The 17,823-nt window shown below is 36.6% G+C and overlaps 1 protein-coding gene across 3 annotated transcripts; it reads left to right on the plus strand.

Annotated features, from left to right (window-relative positions):
• The first annotated feature begins 1,881 nt into the window (after positions 1-1,881).
• On the plus strand, positions 1,882-17,138 carry METTL22 (methyltransferase 22, Kin17 lysine). 3 transcript variants are annotated; one of them, XM_044657310.1, is made up of 12 exons: positions 1,889-1,979; positions 2,853-2,858; positions 4,529-4,695; positions 5,893-6,273; positions 7,269-7,309; positions 7,394-7,538; positions 10,645-10,716; positions 11,001-11,057; positions 12,095-12,175; positions 12,450-12,552; positions 14,260-14,428; positions 17,009-17,138. In XM_044657310.1, the coding sequence occupies exons 3-12, from the start codon at positions 4,563-4,565 to the stop codon at positions 17,042-17,044; spliced, it is 1,218 nt and encodes a 405-aa protein (XP_044513245.1). In that variant the 5' UTR covers positions 1,889-1,979; positions 2,853-2,858; positions 4,529-4,562; the 3' UTR covers positions 17,045-17,138. The 3 variants fall into 3 exon arrangements, with proteins under 3 accessions (XP_044513246.1, XP_044513244.1, XP_044513245.1); XM_044657311.1 differs by having other exon boundaries at positions 1,882-2,858; positions 11,004-11,057; XM_044657309.1 differs by lacking the exon at positions 2,853-2,858 and having other exon boundaries at positions 1,882-1,979.
• The last annotated feature ends 685 nt before the right edge of the window (positions 17,139-17,823 follow it).

The following is a 17,823-nucleotide window of genomic DNA, read 5'->3' on the forward strand; positions in this document are numbered from 1 at the left end:
TGGAAAGAGAGCCAGACCTAGAAATGGAAGGTCCTGGGTTCAAATGTGACAGAAGAACCTTCCTAGCTGTGTGACTTTGTATAAATCACTTAATCCCTACTGCCTAAACTTTACTGCTCTTCTGCCTTAGAACCAATAAATACACAGTACTGATTATAAGATGGAAGGTCAGAGTTCTGTTGTTGTTGTTGTTGTTGTTTTTAAAGTAAACTCCTTGAGGGCAAGGATTGCCTTCCTTTCTTGTACAGATATCCCTTCTACACTGCAATTTTCCTTATTTCTATTTCAATATATCTTGGGTCAGCATAAGAAATTAAATGAGAATTCTGGAGAGTCTTGTGGAAGCCACAAAACAACAAGGGAAGGCCAGCAGATGACACAGAAAAAGTTTAGTAATTCAGAAATGCATAAAAAATAAAATGCTAACCAATCACTTGTCTGGACCTCCATGGCCTTTTCTATAAAAGAGGAGGTTGGGCTATATGACTTTAGAGCACTTTAAAATCTTCCAAACAGTATCTACAATTAAAATGCAAAGTCAGAGGACTGACCTTTAAATTGATGAGATAATTAACACATGAAATAAACTCATGCACAACATAAAGAAAAGTAGAGTACAGTGCTGAATAGGAGACCATCTGGTGTAATGAAAAGGGGAAGAGGCTAGAGGAATTGGAACACCTGAATTCTCCCTCTACCTTCCTCTGGACAAGTTTCTTCATTTGTATAATAAGGGAACCAAACTAGAATATATCTTGGATTCCTTCCAGACTCTGATTCTATTAAATAAAGTAAGAGAACTCAATATTGGTCTTTAGAGAAGTCATCTGTATGACAACTCTTCTTTAGCAACAAGTTGGATTGCAGAAATGACTTCCAAACAATAGACCAGAGAAGGTCTTATAGAATTGAAAATAAAACATACTTCTCTCCACATAGAAGAGACAAGGTAGTAATAGGACAAAACGCCGTATATATTGTCAAAAGATGTTGTACTGTTATTGTTACAAGGTAAGAATTGATCAGATAAGAGTTTGTGGTGCCACCCCCCACCCCATATAACCATGACATAAAGACAAACCAATAAAACAGTGGTTTTTTTTCTAATAAATGAAGAAAAGAAGGAAAGAATATGAAAGGGGTAAAGAAGAAAGGGACTTAGATACAGGAAAAGAAAGCAGAATCATGGGATCATAGATTGGGTTTTAAGTAACCTGCAAGGCTATCTAGTGGAACTCTGCCATTTTACAGATGAGAAAATAGTCGAGAACTTTTAAGTGACAAAGGGAATGTGAAAGGAATGGGAGGGAAAGGACAAAGAAGAAAAGTTAAAGGAAAGGGAAGAAAAAAGGAGAGAGATAAGTTAGAGGAAAAAAAGAAAAAGGAGTTAGGAGAAAAAGAGAGGAAGAAAAAGGAAAGAAAGGGGGAGGGGAGAAAGGGAAGAGAATAGAAAATGAAATAAGCAAAGGGAAGGAAAAACCGCGGGCTTCTTAGCATTAGCTTCACGCTACCAATTTGCCAAGGGAACCTTAATTCGGCTATACCAGGAACAGGGCAGGGCTGGGGGATCTGAGTGGGGATGGGGCTGCACTGGGCACGGGTTCTTTCCAGGACAGCCGCGTATGGGAGCACCGCAACAGAGACACGGTTTGCAGCTCCAAGTACTTTCTCCTCTGGTCTACTGAGCTCAGCGGTTTGCACCCGTAGCTAAGGACCTGATAGCTCGCGCGCGCGCGTTCCAGCCCGAGTCAGAGCACACCCATGAGCCTTCCTCTCTGGAAGGACGCGCGCTCCCGCCCGGAGCGCCCCCTAGCGGTCATTGTAGACACGCCCCCGGCCGGAGAAGGGAGGGGAGGAACGTACAGACTGCGCACGCAGAACATGGCGGCGGGGGAGGAGGCGGCAGCTCAGGTTATCCCCGACTGGTGGGCTTAAGGGTTGGCGAGTCCACTCGGACTCAGCCTTACCCCGACAGCCCGGTAAGCCTCCTCCTCTCTGGTCAAGGCAGAGGGAGGAGTGCGTCCCCCGGGAACACAGCGTATCAGGGGGGCAGGGGGAGTGGGGAGCGGGTAAGAAGTGTGCAGACCCTCGTTAGGCCCGGGAACGGGGAAGGGGACGGAAGGTCGTTGGGGAGACGACGTGCATGAGCGCGCGCACGCACGCCTAGGACCTCTGTGTGGTACCGAGGTCCTGAAGGTCAGGCAGGCGCGTGCACGTGGGGGGGGATGAGGGAAGGCGAGATGGAACTCGTGAATGAGTAGACTGAATACCCCACATTGTGGCCACCATCCTGCCTGTGACCCCCAGTGGCCCCCCAGCCCTCACCCTTAATGTCTAGTGTCCTCATTCATTCATTCGTTTATTTAATAAATGCCTGCTGAGGCCTATTCTGTGTTACACTCGGGTGCTAGCACTGAGGGCTGTTTGAAAAGTACAAAAAAAAAAAAAAAAAATTGAGAGCCCCGTACAACGTAAGGGTGTATATGTATACCTTCATTGGGGCTCGTGATGCCTTCCACCCATCCCACCTCCCAAATTGTGGTCTGATCAACTGGTAAACCCCCATCTTTTGTGACTCCCTGTGTCAACTTTCCCTGCAGTATTTGCTTTTTAAAAGCATGCTTCAGGGATAAAGCAATGCCGTATCTGAGAAACTAATTGTCAGATTTTAGCGCTCTCCCAAGCAAAAATTCCCTAAGAGTTAGGGTTGCCTGAAAGTAGAATAGAATACCTGGATATGTAATTAGTGAGTTCCCATTTTTATGGGGGGGTTGCCAGTGGAGACTGGGTAGCTCTCCATCAGAAGGGATTCATGTTTCAAGTGCAAGTGGATCTGCTTGACCTTCCCTAAGCCCCAGGTTTGTCACAGATTTTTTACTGTGATTTATGATAGAGATTTAGGTCCTCCCAGATGGGTGGGAAAGAGACTTGGAGATGAGGAGGGACCCTCCAAGTTCTGTAAAACGATAGTGTTTATGTAGATTTTTAGGATTGACAGAGAACATTGTCAAAACGTACTTGTATAGAAGGTAGTAAAAGTATCATTCATTCTCATTTGATAGATGAGGAAGGACACACACCTAGTAACTGATAAAGCTGCTTACTTAAATTTGAAGTTCAGGTCTCAGAAACAAGCCACCTTGATCCTCTTGGGATGGGAAATTTTAAGTGTAGTGGTGTCTTGAAGTCCCATTTCTTTCCCCTGCTTAGAAGAATACTGGGCATTTGCCATTTACAGAGTGCTTTCATAAGCTTCTTTTAATGCTTCTATAACCTGAAATATAGACATTCATAAGAAAAGGAGCTATGTGTTCTGTCATCAGCTCCCAATTACATGGGCTTTATTTAAAGGATACATGAAATCTGCTCAACCCTCTCAGCTCTTACCTTCCATTTCCTTAAAAAAAGTTGTTGGGTTTTGTTTTGTTTTGTATCAGAGTTGTTTTAAGGCATTGAGACAAGACTCATTAGAATTTTACCTTTTCCCTCTTTTTGCTGCTGGCAGGGAAAGAGGAGTAAAAGATGGGTCTGTGTAATGTCCCTAAACTGAATCATTGGTCTATAGTGATTAGATTCCAAGAAAACAGATGGATCCCTGGCTGGCTTGTGTCTCATATTTAAGTAGTCATATTTCTTGCATATGGTTTGTGTTATATATACCCTTCCAATGATTTGTTATCATTCGGTCATGTCTGACTCTTCATGAGCCCATTTGGGGTTTTCTTGACAAAGATACTAGAGCAGTTTGCCATTTTCCTTCTTCAGCTTATTTTACAGATACCCAGGATCACACTGCTAAGTGTCTGAAGCCAGATTTGAACTCAGAGAAATGAATCTTCCTGTCTCCAGGCCCATTCTCTATCCATTGTACCACCTAGCTGCTCTATTCCTTTGATTCCTATGATTAAGCACCCCTGTTAGACATACTCTACAGACCTACACTGTACAGAATACATGATCTCAGTCATCTTATTTTATAGTAGATTATAATCGTTTTTTGCTCTTACATAGTATAATTTGTTTTATATTTATTTGTATGCCTGTCTTATCACCACCATGTAATTATAATTATAAATCTTTGAGGGCAGGGAACTTGTCTTATTTAGCTTTGAATCTTTAGTGCCTACTACAGTGTACTACACAATTGTTTTTAGATAGGACCTATGATTTAATGGTCTAGGGAACTCAGTAAATAAACTCTCTCTTCCAATGCATCTCAGTACCTGCTCTGTAACTTTCAAGTCTTAAGATAATTGCCCAGGATGCTAAGGTTAAATTTCTTACACAAGGTCATACAGAAAGCAGAATCCTTGAACCTATGTCTTCTGACTTCGAGGCTAGCTTACTAACTATCATGCTACACCTCTCTGTATGTCTGTTACACATAATGGGCACTTATTAAGTGCTTGTTGAAACTCAAACCAACCCAAGGGCATATTCTAAGTGTCTTTTGATAAGTATTAAGAGGGAAATGAAAACTTTTTCATTTGTGACAGCCTTTCATTAAGGGATCATCTTTTCATTCTAGATGCGTCTATTCAGATTAATAGCAACACTGCAAAATGGTGGACCCAAAAGAGGATGAAGCTATGGATGAAATAACATTTAAAAGTGACACTGTGCTGTCTGATGTGCATCTAAGCATCCCAAACAAAAGGCACTTGATGGTACGTCTGAATGCTGTTGGCCAGCCTGGTAAGAACAAAAGGTTCATGACAGAATTATTGATCTCATGTGTTTATTTCTCATTTAGGTTTGGTTTGCCAACCCATCTCCAAGAATAGAATCACATATCCTATTTTTAACACTGATTGGGGAGGCAAGGGGATTGGAAGGAAAGAGAAAGAGGAAAGAATGAGTCGTTTAATTAGCAGTACAATGAGTTCTTCAATGAGAGGGTTTTTTCTTGCTGTGGTAGTAGTATGGTCCAATGGAAAAAACTCAGGATTGAGGACCTGGACTCAAATCTCAGCTCTTCTCCTTATTATTTGAGTGACCTCATCATTTGACTCCCCTCTCCTCACCCTGCCCCATCTTGCTGGGCCTCATCTTTCCTATCTGTAAAATACTAAGGTTGGAGTAAATAAGCTCTAAGATTCCTTATCATTGTATTGTCTTTGGAGATAAAAAAAAACTAATAGCCACAGCTCTCTAAATACCTACCCTTTATTTATATAAAAACAAGGGTCAGGGTTTCTTTAACCTTCCCTCCCAAATAGTTCCTTTGAACTTTTCTCAAAAAAGTTTAATTTTAATTTTAACCTTAATCATTTCAACAGATATCATCCAAATTGTGAAGGTTCTTAACTTCATGGTTCATGGGTCCTAGAGGGTCATAGGTTTCACCAGACTACAAATGGGCTCAATGACACAAAAAAGGTTAAGAATATCTGATCCAAAGCCTATCTAAATTTCCAACCCTCTTCAACTGTGGACCCCTGAATTGGACAGTCGTCATAAAGATTTAACTAGTACAAAATGTAATCTGAACATTACTGTGAGATTCCTGAATGCTATATTCCTGTTTATGGCATAGTATTATAATGCTTTATGCCAAGATGTATTCAGTGATATATTCTTGAACTTATTATTCTAAACTTTTCCATGTTAAGTAGGTTCTATTTTATTTGGTTTTATCTAAATACCTTGCCTTGTACTTGCTAGTTAAAACTCATCTCAATTTTTGACTACAAAATTGTGAGGGGTATATTCAATATTGAACTCATCCTCCAAATTTATTCACCACATTGGGTGAACCCTGTGGCCATGCATGCTATTTTTCTAGACTTTATTACTACCAAACTAGAATTTAAAATGTCTTAGTAAGAGAATCAGCACTTTCAAAGAGAGAGCGATTTTCCTGTCCCATATTCATATCATTTTCTCTTTCAGTTTTTCTGTCACAATTCAAACTTCTGTGGAACACAGATCCTTGGAAAGATATTCAAGTTAAGGGTAAAAAACAAAAAGACATTCAAATAGAAAATACTGTACATGATGACAGAAGTATTCAGGAATCCTCTGGAAAGAATAGCAGTGATGTAGATTTTCTTAACGAGAATGAAACTCAGACTTGCCCTTGTTCGAGAATAGAAGCTCTCTTGGATAATGATGGTGACTTGGAAGTGGTAAGAAGACCACAGGTTTTCTCTGAGACAAAACAAAAAGAAACATCAAGAAATAAAATACATCCTAAAATTCTAACCATAGGAGCAGAAAATTTCACTGAAGAAGAAGAGCAAGAAAATATCCACCAGGGTTTGGTTAAAATAGGTAAATATGCAGTAATTGTCCATTAAAAAACTATGTGTGTCTTCTGTAAGACTGTAAAGCCATTGTCCACTATGTTATCCACTGCACTTTAATGCAAGGACACATTGATAAATTCCCACTAATTGGTTCTGTGTGACTTTAGGCTTATCAAGATTCTCTTGAACTTTGGTGCCTGGAAAAATGAGGCACTATTGATAAAAATAAGGTTGTTAACTGGCTTGGGGGAAAAGATGATGTTGCATTTGGTATCATGGCAAGATATAAAGGTGGTGATTTCTAATAAGCAATTAGGTAGAATTGAAGGTTCAGGGAGAAGTCAGTCAGGGCTGTCCTTGAAGATTTAGAAAACACATGGATAAAGAATGTAAGACAGGGCAGTGTATCAGGTAGTCATTCAATAAAGCCTAGTGAATTAATATCTCAAAAATGAAGTGTGTGAAAGAGCATTAGAAACTAGTCTCTGTAATGTTCTGGCTGTTATGTTTCTGAATTACTGTTAATCTAAATAGCTAAAGCTGGCAGTTTGGGTTATATAAATTTTCAAGTCCCTCTGAAAGAATGTATTCTTTAAAAAATAAATACATGCCTAGATACTTTACCTACCAATCACATCTATCCTAAGTTGCTATCCAATAGTTTGAAGGTATAGGATTGGGGAGGGGGAAGTGCTATTTGATTTTAAAATACAGTTGTATCAGGTATTAATTGCCACATTTTTTAGCACTGTAATAAGCTAGGGAGTATGTCCACTTTTAAAATTCAGAGCTATTATTCTTTTCTATTTGTTATTTATGTTGTGAATGAAGAGCAAAAAGCTTTAACTTTTTAAAAATCAAGATGGTCTTCCCCTTAGAATTAGATTTGTTCACCCTTCAAAAACATATGATCATTTTTTAAAATTACAATTTAAATTCTAACATCTCCTATGCCTTTATGGTTTTGTTCAGTCCTCATTTCATTGTGGGTGTTTTTGTTTTGGTTTTCCGTTCTGCCAGAGCACACCATGGCCACTCCTCTGGAAGATGTTGGCAAACAGGTAGGTGAGTTCTTTTGTTTTTTTGCCTTTAGCATCTTATAACTTTCTTTAAAGCTTGACCCCATACTTTCTTGTGCCCTGAAGGTGTGGAGAGGAGCTTTCCTTCTGGCTGATTACATCCTGTTCCAACATGACCTGTTCAAAAGTTGTACTGTGCTCGAGCTTGGGGCAGGCACTGGGATTGCCAGCATCATCACAGCAACAGTTGCTAAGACTGTTTACTGCACAGGTACTTTGTGTCTCCATTATTTGAGATAAAAGAGCAGTATTCTTATAGTGTACAAACTGTATAAGAAGAAACTGAAAATTAAAAGCAAGCAGCTATTGATTTTGCTCCTTTATTACCCTGACTTTATCTCTTCCCTCACCCTTTTCAGTCCCCCCACAACTTGATTTTGATCTATTGTCAAAATGACCCTGAAGCTTTAGAGCAAAACCTGACAGAAACAAGATCCTTTAGGGGCTGTAGGGAGTCTGTGATCTTATCACACTCCAATTAACTGGGAGAGACATGTCAGAGCAATGGAAGGGACAAGTGTAGGAGGGAGAAGGGGATACTTGCCTTTTCCCCTTTCTTTACTAAAGGAAGAGACATAGGAAAAGACCATAAAAGCATGTAATCCTTGTACTAGCAAATCCTGTAACAGAGTTGGGTTAAGCAAGGTTGGAAGTCTATAATAAACAGTTAATAGATATAGATAGATAGATAGATAGATAGATAGATAGATAGATAGATAGATAGATAGATAGATGCTAAACTCTCCTTCCCAGTTTTCTATAAATAACAAGTGTTCACTTCTCAAAAAGTTAGCCAATTGAAACCACAATCTTGAGGCAGCTATTTAAGATTATTGCCTTTAATTTATCTTTTTGCCGCATCTTTAATACTAAACTAAATAAATGGAATTATCAGATATTTCAGAATCTCTTAAAATATTTCTGCATCTCTTCCAGTTGAAAGAATCATAGCATTTTTGAGCTGGAAGGGACATAGAGATCATCTAACTCAATTTCACTTTACAGATTGGTAAACTGAGACCTCCCTCAAGTGAAGTGACTTACTTAAGATCACACAGCCATTTAATAGCTTTGTTAGGCCTAGAACCAAATTGACTCCTAGTCAAAACCTCAATATGTTGCTTTTTCTACTCCAATTTTTTGTGTTTTGAAATTTCCAGTGAAGGAGAATGTTGCTTTGATCACTTGCCATCTCAGATTTTATAAAATCCAGGAGGGGCATCTAAGTGGCTGAGTAGTTAGGGAGTCAGGCCTAGAGATGGGAGATCCTGAGTCTAAATATGACTTCAGATACTTCCTAGCTATGTGACCCTAAGTAAATCACTTAACCCCCATTTGCCTCACCCTTACTGCTTTTCTGCTTTGGAACCAATATACAGTATTGATTCTAAGATAGAAGGCAAGGGTTCTTTTTATTTATTTTAATAAAAAATAAAATAAGGAGAGTGAGTGGATGAGCCATTCTAGAAGGAATAATTTGGCTACCTGAACTCTTTCCCCTTCTTGCTGCAAACCATAAGGCATAACAGCCATCTACTCAACACCTTGAAAGAATGTTCACTTTCTTATTCCTATTTGGAAAGCAAAATATTTTGCTTTTCCCCCAAATACATTTAAATAAAAATTTAAACCAGTTACTGTTTTATAAAGATTCATTCTTTAGAAAGTGAATCACTTAAAATTTCAATAACAATCAACTGTTTGACAAAAGAAATTTTTAAAATCTTATAACCAGATACTACAAATATATATTAATTTCAGGTTTATTAATTTTTATTTTAGTTTTCTGAAGTGAGATCCTATGATTATATAATATCCCTAACCCAAATTAATCAAAACTTTCAGTAGATCATATTTTCTATAATTCAAAATAGCATCCAGAGGGATGTTCTTTGAAATTCCTGAGTTTGAAAAAACAAACATTGTGTTTAAGGTCCATGCCACTATTAACCAGGTTCTTAGTATTCCCTAATAAAGATGTTAAGAAGACTCAGCAAATTATTTGGGAGAATGATTCATCCAAACCCTTCCTTGTTCCAGCCTTTTCATAACAAACTTCAAAAATGCCAATGTAAATCTATAATGACTTGCTATTCTTAATCTTTTGTGTACTATAGCAAAGGTATGTTTTCAATCTAGATTTATCAAGCATTTAAAAGAAGTCAAAATCTTTTCAATGTCTGTCAGTGTTGTAAAGGCAGATAAGATCACATGGTTTATTTCTTTATTGAAAGGAGAACTTTAGTGGGCAGCTAGGTAGTTGAAGGTATTGAAAACCAGGCTTAGAGACAGGAGGTCCTGGACTCAAATATGACCTCAGATACTTCCTAGCTGTGTGATCCTGGGCAAGACTAGCCCTTACTGCTCTTCTGCCTTGGAACGAACACACAGTATTGATTCTAAGACAGAAGATAAGGATTATTAAAATAAATGAATAATTTTTTTTAAAAAGTAGAACTATAGAAGTGGCATTGAGTGGTAGCTGAGCAGCTCAGTGGATTGAGAGCCAGGCCTAGAGATGGGACGTCCTGGGTTCAAATATAGCCTCAGACACTTCCCAGCTGTGTGACCCTGGGCAAGTCACTTAACCCCCATTGACTAGCCCTTACCATTCTTCTGTCTTAGAATCAATATTGATTCTAAGGCAGAAGGTAAGGGTTTTAAAAAAAGTGGCATTGATTTTTGTATGAATATTATTAAAGACATTGAAATATATTTTTCTGCATACATGGAAAAGATTCTCCATTTTCCATTGTATCAGATGCAATATAGTCTCAACTGAAAATTACTTTTAAAAAAACTGCAGCCCTCTTTAGGTCAGAATGATTATAATAGAAGTTACCTATTGAAATGAATGAAAAAGGCCATTTCACAGAAGTGACTTAGCCTTTCAAATATGAATAATGGGAAAAACTAATGGTGAGATACATGAAATTTTAAATGAATTTTTTAATCTGGTCTCTGCCTAAATTATAGTTGTTATCATTCAGACTAGCTCTCTTTTAAAAGAATATACTTTTATATAGCCACCATGGTAGTTCTTTTTTAAACTCAGGAAAACTAAGAATTGTAATTAAAGTAGTTGAGTTATCTCTTGTGTTTTCATAGATGACATAAACGGAAGAACTTTTTCTGTACCTAAAGTGTCCTTTCCCTATATAAATATTCTCTATGTAAATAAAAATATAAATTAAAAATTCTCCTATAATTTAATTTTATTCTTATCTTTAATATTAAGTCTCTCCTCAAATTAAAATATTAAAATATTAAATGTTATTTCTCCTACTGAAAAATGGTTGCAAACATATACTTTTCAGATGTGGGTGAAGATCTCCTCACTATGTGTGAACGGAATGTTTCCCTGAACAAGCACCTGACTGCAAGAGGAGGTAAAATTCATTTGATATCTTGTACTTGTGTAAAAAGTTGTTGTTTTAGTGGGGTTTTTTTTGGAAATGAAATCATACCATTCAGACTTTAATAGTGGAAAAAATATTTATATGGTAACTAGATAGTAGATTTCAACTTTATTTGGTGTATTCTACTAGCTATGTGGTAAAGAGGTATTTTTCTTAGTTTCAAATTTCTTTAACTCATGCTGTTTCAGGAAGCACATATATTGTGTTTTCCTCTCCTAGCTTTTAATATGTGATTTGGATTTTTTTTTGCCTAGCAGGAGGTGTAGTTATGGTTAAAGAATTGGATTGGCTAAAAGATGACTTGTGTACTGGTAAGTTTGCTTCCTTTTTTTTTTTTTTTTTTTTTTTAAACCCTTGTACTTCGGTATATTGTCTCATAGGTGGAAGATTGGTAAGGGTGGGCAATGGGGGTCAAGTGACTTGCCCAGGGTCACACAGCTGGGAAGTGGCTGAGGCCGGGTTTGAACCTAGGACCTCCTGTCTCTAGGCCTGACTCTCACTCCACTGAGCTACCCAGCTGCCCGCTTCCTTTTTATTTTAAATATTTGCTTCAGACTTTGAACTGACAGCTCTTCCTTAATACAGAACCAAATCATTCACTTTAAAATTATTCCTGTTTTGTTCTCTTTTTTGTTTTTTGTGAAAAGGGAAGGCTATTTTGGAGGGAGAGACAAGCGATACTTTGGGAAATGGATGGGATGTAAAAGTAAAAGATAACAAAAAAAGCATTTGAAAAAAATTATTCCTAGATAAGTAGTTCTACTATAGTTTAAAATAATTGTCATCTGCTAAATTTACTAAAGATAAATGTGGTAACAAGGTAAGTGGGAGAGAAAAGTGATTGCTTAAGTCCAAAATTTGGAGCAAGAGCTGGAAGGGCTCTAGACTTAATTATAGTCGTATCTGCCTCTGATGGTACCACAGGGGTCTTCACATTGTAGTTACTTAGGAGCTATTAGGTTAATGAATGAACCTTGCCCAGCCACTCTCTTATTTAGATGAGAAAAATGATGATCAGAAGAGTTAAATAACTTGCCCAGGGTTATATAGGTACTTAAGAGAAGAATCAAGACTAGAATCCATTTCTCCTGGTCCATTTGAACTTCTTCTCTAGTGAGAGAGCCAATTGGCAGATGGATGGGTTTTCTAAAATGCCTTCAAGATGGATTTCGATCTAGACTTCTCAGTCTTTACTCACTTCAAAATGAGTAGATTACTTTGTGGGTCCTTCCTGCTACTTTTTGTTTGTTTGTTTTCTATTACTATAGAGCCCAATTTATTTTTTGATGGTAATGTATGAGGATAAGAAAGTTGGAACTGCAATGCTCTCTTCCTTTTTTTTTAATAGATCCTCAAGTTCCTTTCAGTTGGTCTGAAGATGAGATTTCTGACTTATATGCTCATACTACTATCATAATGGCAGCTGATGGTAAGGAAATATTACTTCATACAAAGGATTTTTATATGCTTAGTATAGTATATGAATCCTTGCACTTGGTTTTCTGAATTATAGAGGTGTTTTCAGAATTGATTATTACTGGATCAGACCGTTCTATAGCTCATTAAAGTACTAGATGCATCCTAAGGACTATACGTTTCCTCTTTTTTTTATGGGAACTATTTCCATAAGCCATTCATGGGTACTCTAAGAAACTTGAGAATTTTCAATTTAAATTATACTGTTTTATTTATTTATTTTGCAGTTTTTTATGATGATGACCTCACAGATGCTTTATTTAAAACACTCTACAGAATTACTCACAGTTTGAAAAATGCCTCTACAATCTATTTGTCAATAGAAAAAAGGTACGTTTGCCCTCACATTTTTTATGTACTACACTGATGACATATAAGGTTTTTTCCTGGACCAGCCAAATCTGCCTTTTAAGTCTGCCTATTTATAGATGATAGGTAAGTAAGTAGGTGGTAGGTAGGTAAGTAGGTAGATAGACGGATGGATATATATACATATATGTGTATATGTATTTGCTGGTATTTACATGTATATATAGATAGATTTTATGAGGAAAAAATTATATATATATATATTTTTTTCTTTTCCTCATAGACTCTCTCCATTCTCGTGGCTTTTATCCCCATGCTAATGACTCAAAAGTCTGCCACCTCTCCCTTTACATAATCTCTAGTCTCGTATCTCTAACTGCCTACTAAATAGTTCCCCTACCTACTAAATAGCTCAGTGTTTCCAGAACTTAATACATTTTTTCTCACAAACAAGTTCTTTCTAACTTAATATTTATCAACAGCACCATTTCCCCAATCATGCAATCTAATAATTTTATCTTAAACTTCTTTACCCCATCTTCTTATCAAACTCCTCACCATTCTTCAGGGTCCAGCTTCCTTCCTTCTTCCACAAAGTTTTCTCAGTTTGCTTTATAATGATGAGTTGGGACCTTAAGTCAAGAAGGCTCCAGTTTCATTCTCTGGGATCCTGATGCTTAGCATAAGAAGGAACAAAATAGCAAGAGCTCATTCAATTCTTTTTTAATGAATAAGGTGTGTACATCAGAGACACAAGTGAAAACTCTAGAAATAAATATCTAAAACTCTGGCAGCACTTGGGATTTTTGAAGAGGAGAGAGTTGGTTTTTTTTCCTATTAAGCAAACTTTAAAATGTTTCTCTTCTAAGCATCACTGCGTTTTCCCCCTGGGCATCTGAGGTATGAGTATATTATTTTAGTTTTAAGACTAAATTGTGCCTGCAAGAACTGTGCTTTTGGGATGCTCAGGAAAGAGGCTCATTTGTACCGATTTTCATTGTTGTTAATATACTTGGTGTTTATGCTACACATACAGAACACTTGCTTTTGTGTATTTTCAAATGACAGGACAATTTCACTGGTGTGAAAATTGGCCCACGTTTCAGGTTCAGACATGTGTAATAGGGTATTGCACTTAAATTGGTTCTAATAGAACATGCACATTTCTTTCTTTTTCTTTCATTTTTTTCTTAGAAGATTATAGCTTGTGTGTACTGAGTGTCATCTTTAAATTTCTCCCCAGCATTTCACTTAGTAGGCATATTAATAAAGGTTTGAAGAATTTGAATTTTACTGAACAGAGAGTAAGCAGTTGGCATTTGAACTGCTTGATTTTACAGAAATGGTAAGAGAATTATTCACCCAGAATTGAAGTCTACTGTGACCCATCTCAGAAATCATAAAGAAAGAGGATCCAGGGAATAATAAAATTTTAACTGTCTTGAAACAGGTTTTAACTGCCCATCTAAATGGAGAAATTTAATTTCAGCCAATCAGCTCTGGTTATTTTCAAAAATATGGAGCTTACTAGCCTGATTTCCATCTAATCACAAAAATAGTCAAGGAGAAAAAAGAGATAGAGGCATAAAAGACATTGATATTCAATCTGATATGTGTTTGGAGAGCATCAAATGGTTAGAAAAGTGAAGTTGGCTATATCTATTATAGAAGAAAAGCATGTCTTGAGAAATTCCTCAATGTAACACATGGTTCTTTGTTTTTTTCCAGACTAAACTTCACACTTAGACAATTGGACATTACATGTGAAGCTTACAATCATTTTCGATTTTCCCTAAATGATCTAGAGAAACTCAGAGATGGCAAAATGAAGTTTATTGTAGAGCCAATTGAAGCTACTTTCCCCCAGTTCCTTGTTTATGAACGTATAGAGCAGTTGGTAAGTGCCATTCATTTAGTAAACTAGCAGTAATGTGCTGAGTTAATTGCTTTGCTACTAAGCTGTTTAGTCAGCAGGAAAAAAAAAAAACTCGAATGTGCCAAAAAACTCCAAACTGAAACTTTTTAATTACTGTACTTTAAGAAAGTTTTTTCCTCTGCATTGATAATAGCACCCAGGGACTAAGTAAAAATTGTGAGGTATGCAAACACCATGTTTGGCATTTCCACTTCCCTTCTTTCCCTTTCAACTCTGTTCTTTTTGGTAGCTTCCCTTCCACCTTCCCAGAAACCTAGTACCCTTCTGTTTGTTTACTCTTCTGAGCAACCCAAGGCCTACCACTATAGCTGAGGTCTTCTAACATCATCACATATTCTCCCAAAGAAAAATAATCTGTGTATCAGTGTCCCTTCTCTACAAACATTGCTGTCTACAAAAATCTAATCTGATAATTAACCTAAAATATATTAATACATATCATTTTTAACATACCATTAGGGCTTTAACCTAAAAGAACAGTAGCAAGAATTTTCATTATCTAGGAAGGCTGGTAACTGAAATTGCTCTGTCCAGAGTTAGCAATGACCTCTTATCTACCAAATCTGATAATTTTTTTTCAATCTTCATCCTTTGCTAAATTTCTTACACATTTACACATTTAATATCCAACTCCATTCTCTCCTCTAAACTTCAGTCCAACATCACTAGTTTCCTATTGGACATATCATGCTAGATATACTGGAAACATCTCAAATTCAATATGTACAAAACAGAACTCATTTTCATTCTCCCACCCCCAATTCACTTTTATTCCAAACATTTTTTTTTCTGTTGAAGGAACCACATTCTTCTAGTCTTGCAGATTCATAATCTCAGCTTTATCGGCTTCTTTCTTTCTCACCCTCTATATGCAACAAGCTGACCAATCTTCCCATTTCTATGTGCACCACATCTCTTCTGTGTGACTCCTCTCTAGCCACACAACTACCCATCTTAATTTGGCCTTTATTATCTCTCACCTAGGTTATTTAAATTTAAATCTCTCCCTACTCTAATCTACCCTTCACACTACTGCCAAAATGATTTTCTTTAAGCATGGATTTGATCATATCATTACCCAATTTATTCATCCACAGTAGCTCTCTGTTGCCCTTAGAATCAAATATAAACACACCCAACATTCCATCTCCTGTTCCTGATCTTAAACTAGCTATCCCCCATGTTTGGAATGTATTCCCTCCTCACTTCATAAAATTCCTGGATTCCTTCAAGATGAAGTTCTAATATCACCTTCTACATGAAGCCCTTCCTGATCCTCACCACCCACCACCAAAAGCCAGTGTTTTCCCTCTCCAAGTGCATTATATTTAACTAGTTTGTATGTATTTGCATTTATTCTCTTTAGGTCAATTACTAGATCATGCTATTAAAAGATAACTTCCTATCCTTCTACACTAAGGTCAGCCCAAGTGGACAGCTTGCAAGCACAAATATTTTCTCAGCACCTTGTCGTTTCTAGTGCTTACTTTTATAATGTACATTTGTTCATTCACTGAAGAGTATGTATTGAACCCCCATTATGTATTTAATACTATTACAAGAAATAGAGGAAATAGTTGCTAAGTTTTACCATTATCTTAAAAGGGAGAAATTTTCTTGCAAAAAAGAGTTCAATCCCATATTAAGAATAAGAAACTGGTGATTTTTTCCCCTTAAAAAAAACTGGCCATTCAAATGTTGTTAGCACTTAGGAGTACTCCTCGTTTAAATAATACGTGTGGGTAGCACCTGAATCAAAACTGTATTGGCATGTATTTTTTTGCCACCAGATGTTTATAAATTATGTGTGTCGCTTACATGAACCTTTCCTGTTTTATTGAGTGTTACCAATCTATATAGTAACTTTTATTATACACCTTCATAAATGGATAACCCACTTGATTCTACATTAATATTATATGAAAGCAAATATGTGTTTATGTGTGGTTCCTAAATGATAGTTATTGACTAGCTCAGGTCCAGAAGTTTAGATTATTTGAATGTTTCCACTTTTAAATGTTTCTTTAAATTAAAAGGTTCAATATTTGGATGTGCTAAGCATATCCCTAGAAAATGTGTTCCTTACAAAGAAAATGGTATGCTATTTTACATTCTTCACCTGCAGGCATTAAGGATAATGGCCTAAAACAAAAAAAAAAACACTCTTCAAGATTCATCAGCCACTCTACATTGTGCTTAAGACTAACCCTTAAAATGGAGAAATTGTAATAACACTCATTTTGGCATTTTTAATTGTTTGAATCACAAATGTTTTTTTAATATTGCAAGAATATTATAGATTCAACTTTTCTTACTACAATTAAATAAGAATAATATGAAATGAATAAGAATTAAATAAGAATATCTCAGAATTGCAAAAAAATTTCCCAATTCCTAAAATAATCTTTATGGTAGGTATGATGGAATATGGTGGTTTACATAAGGTTTAAACATCTTTTATGCTAATGACTTTTTTTATTAAACTGACATTTTTATCATAGTGACCAGAATTCAGTTTTAAAATCTTCTCTCTCCTTACAGGAACTCTGGAAGATTATTGCCGCACCAATAAGTTGACCTGTCCTATGAACAAGGCAGAAAATATTCTCCTAAGTCAGTTTGCTACAATTGTTTCTAAACTATAATTTCAATAAATTCAAAAGCTAACAAACTCTTTTGTTTTAGTTTCTATAATTTAAGATGGCTAATGTACCTGATACAATCTGATCACTTTAAATTTAAATTTTTGTGATGTTTTTCTGGTGTGTAACTATTCCATACAACCTTGAGAGTGTTATCTTTTGTATAATTTGAACGAGAATTATTTTAATCACCAACATCTTTTCTAGACACTTTTGAAGCCCTCCAGAAGGCATTGAGTGCTACCTTTGTCTGGTTGAGAAAATTGTCTTACCTCTTTCCTAGGTCAGGTGCTATTTCCATAGGTGGCTAGACTAATTAGGTTTTTACCAGTGTTTTTCTCAGTGTTGCTACTTTTATGTTTGCCATGTTAACAGCCTGTGGATTAATTTGCAATAATCAACACTCATTTCCTCCTGTGATTTTATATGCTCTCTTGTCACAAACCTAATAACCTGCCCAGGTCTGGAAGCATGTAAATCTAACTCCATGTCACTGCACCGCTGCCTCTGGTGCAAAAAGCAAAAACCATTGTCAGAATTCCTCTTTCTTCTTCTTTTTAAAACATTAGGGTGATTTGTGAGTACAATCAGGTAAATGTTCTTCATCCTTTGAAGCAGACACCAAAGCTTCTCCTTTGTACTCTATTCATCTGACCTCTTTTCTTTCATTCTAAACTTCTTGGTTTGTTTCCTATTATTTCAACCTAATTCCTC

This window comes from Gracilinanus agilis, chromosome 1 (genome assembly GCF_016433145.1).
Source record: "Gracilinanus agilis isolate LMUSP501 chromosome 1, AgileGrace, whole genome shotgun sequence".
Classification (NCBI taxonomy): domain Eukaryota; kingdom Metazoa; phylum Chordata; class Mammalia; order Didelphimorphia; family Didelphidae; genus Gracilinanus; species Gracilinanus agilis.